The 7,551-nt window shown below is 47.2% G+C and overlaps 1 protein-coding gene across 1 annotated transcript in view; it reads left to right on the top strand.

Moving 5' to 3' along the window:
- MYH13 (myosin, heavy chain 13, skeletal muscle) overlaps positions 1-7,551 on the top strand; it is a 66,960-nt gene that overhangs the window by 11,538 nt on the left and 47,871 nt on the right. The window contains exons 10-13 of the mRNA XM_011933292.1: positions 2,435-2,573; positions 5,465-5,583; positions 6,561-6,710; positions 6,805-7,012. Coding sequence (XP_011788682.1) covers positions 2,435-2,573; positions 5,465-5,583; positions 6,561-6,710; positions 6,805-7,012 — 616 coding nt within the window. The remainder of the gene's footprint in view (positions 1-2,434; positions 2,574-5,464; positions 5,584-6,560; positions 6,711-6,804; positions 7,013-7,551) is intronic.

Genomic DNA, 7,551 nt, shown 5'->3' on the forward strand with positions numbered 1-7,551 from the left:
AGCAACATGGCAGGCAGTATTTATAGACAGAAAAAAGGAAGTGACATACAGAAACAGCTTGATTGGTTGCAGGCCAGCCTTTGCTTTATCTGGAGGTGGTGTGAGGAAGCATTTGTGTTATATGGACAACGTCTCATCAGTTTGGCAGCCTGTGATTGGCTGAAGCTCAGCTGCTGTGATTGGCTGAGACTCAGCTATTTGTCACAAGCATATACTCTTAGGTTGCAGTTTGTTTACGTACTGATTTAGGTTATAGTTTGCTATGTATGGAGGCCGTTTTAGACCAAATTTAATTGAATTTAAGTTGTTATATATTTTTAATGAAGTTTCCCCAGTCTTCACTAACTTGTAAGCACAGAAAGGGCCAGGCTAATGACTGCAAGGCCCCCATTCCCTGAGAAAGGCCCACTTAAGAAATTCTAAAAGTCACCATGCCTAAGTCATGTCCTCACCTAGATGCCTGCTGCCAGATGCAGCTGTTGCTCCTTCCTCTCACGGAGCTTTCTTTGCTTTCTTTTCTTTTTTTTTTTTTTGAGATGGAGTCTCGCTCTGTCCCCAAGATGGAGTGCAGTGGCGCGATCTTGGCTCACTGCAACTTCTGCCTCCCAGGTTCAAGCAATTCTCTGCCTCAGCCTCCCAAGTAGCTGGGATTACAGGCTTTTGCCACCACCCTCGGCTAATTTTTGTATTTTTAGTAGAGACGGGGTTTCACCATGTTGACCAGGCTAATCTTGAACTCCTGACCTTGTGATCCACCCACCTCAGCCTCCCAAAGTGCTGGGATTACAGATGTGAGCTACTGCGCCTGGCCTCACAGAGCTTTTCTAGCCTGCCTGGTACAGTCTCCCTTTTTATGAACTCAAAGTCAACTGATTGGTAACCTCATAATGGGAGTGACATCTCATCATATACCCAGGTTCCACCTTTGGAGATGACATTCTCCAAAAGGGTCCCCAGGCAGTAATGCTTTCACCCACTCCTTTCAGTGTTTTTGAAAGAGTTCTTTCTCTTTTAACCTATAATGACGCCTCCCTAGGACAGAGATATCCATCCCTGAAATGGGATATGGATTCAAGGGATAGCCATCATGGCCTCGGAATCTCTCCTCCCCATATATCCCAGATCCTGGCATAGGCTCATTCTCCACTAAAAGGGGGTGCCACTCCAAGAATGCCTGACTCTCCAATATCATCCTGCTGGTGTTGGCCTACTGGGTCTATCCTACCCACTCACCAAACATGTCCAGTCATGTTTCAGTCCTACCAGCAGACACTCTACAGGCTCAGGCTGCAAACTCTACTGCATAATCAATACATGAACCCCAGAGAAGGATTTCTTTTAGTTGAAACCTTTGTGGTGGAAGACAGGCAACGTAGTTATAAAACCAAACCAGCAATGACCATAGGTTTTGAAGGGACCGAGACCTAACTCCAGTCCCAGTCTTATCACACCCTCCCTGTATGACTTTTGACAGGCTGCTTACCAACTAGACCCTCAATTCTTCATCCAGAAATTTGGAAAAACCTGCACAGCTAAAGGGGCTTCATGGGGATTTAATAAGATAACATACAGATGATGCCTACCCAATGTCTAGCACATAGAAAGGGCTCTGCAAAAGCTTGCCCCTTTCTCATTTGGGAAATGATGATACCATCTTTGATGATCTTCCCTTCCAGATCTAATATTCTATAATGCATATTGATTGTCTTGAGTCCGAACAATGCTGGAATTTCTGGATTACAATGCCGAACTCTTAAGCCATTGAACATTATTTCCTAGTCATTCTCCATGACATTCCCAGCTCTCAGTATCATACAATGGTTCCCAGTAGCCTCATCCAGAAAACTGCCCCCCAAATCTATGTACAGTGAGAAAAGATCATAATCAGTTCTCCTCTTTTTTTTTTTTTTTTTTTGAGATAGGGTCTCACTCTGTCTCCCAGGCTGGAGTGCAATGGTGCAATCTTGGCTCACTCCAACCTCTGCCTCTCGGGTTCAAGGGATTCTCCTGCCTCAGCCTCCTGAGTAGCTGGGACTACAGGCACCAGCCACCATGCCCAGCTAGTTTTAGTAAAGATGGGGTTTCACCATGTTGGCCAGGATGGTCTCGATCTCCTGACCTCGTGATCTGCCTGCCTCGGCCTCCCAAAGTGCTGGAATTACAGGCGTGAGCCACTGCGCCCGGCCTTACGTAATCAGTTCTTACTTGATGAAAGGAAACAGACAATTCACACCTTTTTCCCATAGTCTCCATCCACCCACACAAACATGTGAAACAAATGGTTTCTAATTTACCACACCCCACCTGTCATCCACTTATTTGGGCAAATGCTATCTCACATGCTATACAAAAAAGAGGTAAGGTCTTTGCCAAGAAGAGGCTGCATATGGATCCCTGAGTCCTACTATGACAGTTGTCCTTTTTTTCTTTCCAGAATGCCATTGACATCCTGGGCTTCAGCTCAGAGGAGAAAGTTGGGATCTACAAACTGACGGGAGCCGTGATGCATTATGGGAACATGAAGTTCAAGCAGAAGCAGCGTGAGGAGCAGGCGGAGCCGGACGGCACCGAAGGTAACCGCCTCCAGGGAAAGGGATGGATCGGGTCCCGCTGTGTTCGTGTGTGGGCGAGGCCACGTGAGATAAACTGCATTCATTTCAAGAGCTGTTCTTCCAAAACTGCATAAATTAAATCTAGGTTTCCCGAAGCTCACTGTAGCACGCACTAGGAGTCTGCTCACTCAGTCAAGGACTCTTAGAGTGGTGAATCCTTGAAAAACAAGGAATTTTTTTTTTTTTTTTTTTTTTTAAGACAGTCTCGCTCTGTCACCCAGGTTGGAGAGCAGTGGCGCGATCTCGGCTCACTGCAAGCTCCGCCTCCCGGGTTCACGCCATTCTCCTGCCTCAGCCTCGGGAGTAGCTGGGACTACAGGCGCCCACCACCCCCGGCTATTTTTTTTTTTTTTGTATTTTTTAGTAGAGACAGGGTTTCACCGTGTTAGTCAGGATGGTCTCCATCTCCTGACCTCGTGATCCTCCTGCCTCGGCCTTCCAAAGTGCTAGGATTACAGGCGTGATGTGGTTGTTTTTTTTAAGGTGGACTCTCATGAGACAATATTGTTAGGTGAACTTCTCTTTCTCTCCACCTGAATGCAGTCTTCATCACTCAGGCCTAAAATGATATGGTAAAGTGGAAGCCAAGTTTTCTTCCTCCCATCACCTGCACCCCAGCATCTGTTGAAATTGGCCCTGAACCAAGAATGGTGAACAGTTCTTCCTCTCCATAACTCTCACCTGGCTGATCCTACCGCCACCCTCTGCCTCATCCCTAAGAGGCCTGGAACTAAGCAGAGGGCAGCAGGAAGGGCTGAGCAGTGACTGACTCCCCCCCATACTTCCTGCTCATTAGACTTCTTAGCGCTCATGATGCATCTTACAAGTTCCTTGAATTAAAGCCTGGCAACATGGATGGTTCCTGATAATTCTGCCTTTTGATCACAGCCCCACGTTGTGTGAAGCAGTATGCTTTAAACTCTCAAGTAATAAAAAGGAAGTGAAGCCATAAATTAAAGGGTGGAAAAATCTATATAACCTTATCAGTGTCCCATAAAGGCTCAGCAGCCTCTTATCCTAGGCCTGCCTGGGATGATTCTCCCTTTGTATTAACTCAAAGTCACCTGATTGGTCACCTCATCATGGGAGTTGTACAGGTTCCACTGCACTCAAGTAAAGGAGATTATACAAGGCATGTACACCAGGGGGCACACCTTGGGTGCCATCCTAGAATCCCGCCCATCACAGTGGAGGGGGCTCCAAGTCTTCACACAGGAAACACTTCTGACTGGGGCAATCAGGGAAGGCTTCCTGATAGAAGGGGCACTGACTTGGATTTTGAGGAATGAGTACGATTCTGAAAAACTGGGGGAGAGATCAGTTCAAGGAGAAGAAATGTCATGAGCAGGCCGGGCACGGCAGCTCATGCCTGTAATCCCAGCACTTTGGGAGGCCAAGATAGATGGATCATCTGACGTCAGAGGTCGAGACCATTCTGGCTAACATGGTGAAACCTCATCTCTGCTAAAATACAAAAATTAGCCCGGGGTGGTGGCGTGCACCTGTAATCCCAGCTACTCGGGAGGCCAAGGCAGGAGAATGGCGTGAACCCGGGAGGCAGAACTCGCAGTGAGCTGAGATTGCACACTGCACCCCAGCCTGGGCAACATTGCAAAACTCCAAAAAAAAAAAAAAAAAGTAGTCCCTGGGGAGCAGCATTTCTCTGCCTTTTTGATGAGCTCAATATAGGCCACCAGGTCATTCTCAAAGTCAATGAACATCTGCTGAAATATATGCAAACATGTAACCCATGATCTGTAGGAAACAGCCAAAAGTCAACTGCTTTTGACCATCTCCAAACATTTGAAGGCAGGGTCAGGTTTTGTACTTCTCTTTCAACTATGAGCGTGGTACTTTGCTTAAATTAGGAAGGTGCCTCATATATATTGTCAACTGTCCAAGTGGTGGCTCATTTACTCATATAACATTTTAATATATTGTCAGACTCCAACATAACTATGTAATTAATTTTTATTTTTTTGAGTCGCAGTCTTGCTCTTGTCACCCAGGCTAGAGTGCAATGGCATGATCTCAGCTCACTGCAACCTCCACCTACCGGGTTCAAGTGATTCTTCTTCCTCAGCCTCCTGAGCAGCTGGGATTACAGGCGCTCGCCACCATGCCAGGCTAATTTTTGTATTTTTAGTAGAGACAGGGCCATGTTGGCCAGGCTGGTCTCGAACTCCTGACCTCAGGTGATCCACCTGCCTCAGCCTCCCAAAGTGCTGGGATTACAGGCATGAGCCACCGTGCCCGGCCTGTAATTAACATGTTTTAGGAAATCAAAATATCCTAAAGTAGGTCAGGATTGGCCAAGAAGCTTCTTATTGTTAAAAGTTGCATCTAGGGCCGGGCGCGGTGGCTCAAGCCTGTAATCCCAGCACTTTGGGAGGCTGAGATGGGCAGATCACGAGGTCAGGAGATCGAGACCATCCTGACTAAGACGGTGAAACCCCGTCTCTACTAAAAAATACAAAAAACTAGCCAGGTGAGGTGGCAGGCGCCTGTAGTCCCAGCTACTCGGGAGGCTGAGGCAGGAGAATGGCGTAAACCCGGGAGGCGGAGCTTGCAGTGAGCTGAGATCCGGCCACTGCACTCCAGCCTGGGGGACACAGCGGGACTCCGTCTAAAAAAAAAAGTTGCATCTAGGAGGCAAATTGGAAGTTCTTGAGAACCATGGGGCCCTGGACTATGGGACTGAAGTTTCAGTGGACAAGTCCAGACCTGGTACAGATACAACAACATGAAAACATCTAAGAGAATTACAGAAAACACTTCTGGGAGAAGCCAGGGGCTGACTGGACACTAGCAGCTACTGTTTTTGCATGATCCATTTTTTTCTCTTCCTTCAGTGGCTGACAAAGCCGGATACCTGATGGGACTGAATTCTGCCGAAATGCTGAAAGGCTTGTGCTGTCCGAGGGTGAAGGTTGGGAATGAATATGTCACTAAAGGGCAAAATGTCCAGCAGGTAATGGAGATGCTCTGATCTGGTTGATTGAGATCTTTTGTTATTTGAGCCATTATTTTACAGTTCTTTCAGTTGCAGGTATCAGAAATGCACATGAAACCAGCTTTCACATTAAGAGAAAAATCATTTTTAGGCTTCAGAGGCAACTGAAGGAATGCAAATCATTGAGTGCCCATTGGACGCCATGAGGACCTGGAATTAGAAAGTGAAGAGCCCTCTGGAGCCAGGCAGCCTCCCTCCAGCTCCTCTGGGGTTCATGGGCTGTTGACTCTCTCCTCTGTTGTGTCCTTGCTAAGCAGATAAGTTTCCTGGACCTCTCTTGCCTGTGGCCACCCCATAGCTCCCAAGTTTATATCTCTGTGTTTCCAGCCTCACCCTGAGACTGAAACCCGTGTCTTTTGATCCCAATTCCAAATTCTTAGGAGAGATACTCAATTAATCCAACCTGGATCAAGTGTTCACCTCGGGTGTAATTAAGTGTGGCCAGGGGCTGGAGTCATGTGCTATAACCATGTTGTTGGAAAAATATCTTTGTAAATAGGATAGTTCTCAATTGCTTTTGATTTTCTTTTTTTCTTTTCTCTTTTTTTTTTTTTTTTTTTTGAGACACAGTCTCGCTATGTTGCAGGCTGGAGTGCAGTGGCGCAATCTTGGCTCACTGCAACCTCCGCCTCCCAAGTTCAAGTGATTCTCCTGCCTCAGCCTCCTGAATAGCTGGAACTACAGACACATGCCACCACACCTGGTTAATTTTTGTATTTTTAGTAAAGACGGGATTTCACTATGTTGGCCAGGATGGTCTCGATCTCCTGACCTCGTGATCTGCCCACCTCGGCCTCCCAGAGTGCTGGGATTACAGGCGTGAGCCACCATGTCCAGCCAACAGCTTTTGATTTTCAAGTCAATTTCATATGTTTCAACTTAATGCAGCCATAGAAACACTAACTCAAGGGTTGAGTGGGTGATCCTTTTTCAAGGTGACCAACTCGGTGGGTGCTCTGGCCAAAGCCGTCTACGAGAAGATGTTCCTGTGGATGGTCACCCGCATCAACCAGCAGCTGGACACCAAGCAGCCCAGGCAGTACTTCATCGGGGTCTTGGACATTGCTGGCTTTGAGATCTTTGATGTGAGCTGTGGCCTTCTACTTTCTTGTCTGCTTTGCTGCATCTCCAATGTATTTTCCAAGGTCACTCAAATTCTTTGATATTTGAATCACCCAGTTCAACAGCCTGGAGCAGCTGTGTATCAACTTCACCAACGAGAAATTGCAACAGTTTTTCAACCACCACATGTTCGTGCTGGAGCAGGAGGAGTACAAGAAGGAAGGTATCGAGTGGGAGTTCATTGACTTCGGGATGGACCTGGCTGCCTGCATCGAGCTCATCGAGAAGGTAGAGAGATACTGCTCCCCAGGACAGCTCCTCCTTGGTGGGGACCCTCCCCTTCTTGCTCTGATTCTTTTCTGCTCACAGATTGGTGCCCCCAGCCCCCAGGCTGCAAGCCTTCAGATAGATAACTGAATGTCTTTGTGCAAAGAGAATGAATGTCCTAAATCTGTTCTGACACCTAAAAAGGCTTATGGGTCATTAAAATCCAAGGGCTTACTTATCTGCAAGAATGTGATAGAACCCCAGTAAGGACTGTGGCATTTCTTACCTGTTTGACTTACCCAAAGACCCAAGCAGGCGGAACCATGGAGCAGTTACATCCCTCTTGGAGGGATGTAACTATGAAAACAGGAGTGGACATTAACTTTTTTTTTTGAGATAGAGTCTCGCTCTGTCACCCTGGCTGGAGTGTAGTGGTGTGGTCTTGGCTCACTGCAACCTCTGCCTCCCAGGTTCAAGCAATCCTCCTGCCTCAGCCTCCTGAATAGCTGGGACTACAGGTGCCTGCCACCACGCCTGGATAATTTGTGTGTGTGTGTGTATTTTTAGTAGAGACGGGGTTTCACCATGTTGGCCAGG

Source organism: Colobus angolensis, unplaced genomic scaffold, assembly GCF_000951035.1.
Source record: "Colobus angolensis palliatus isolate OR3802 unplaced genomic scaffold, Cang.pa_1.0 Scaffold125, whole genome shotgun sequence".
In the NCBI taxonomy this organism is placed as follows: Eukaryota; Metazoa; Chordata; class Mammalia; order Primates; family Cercopithecidae; genus Colobus; species Colobus angolensis.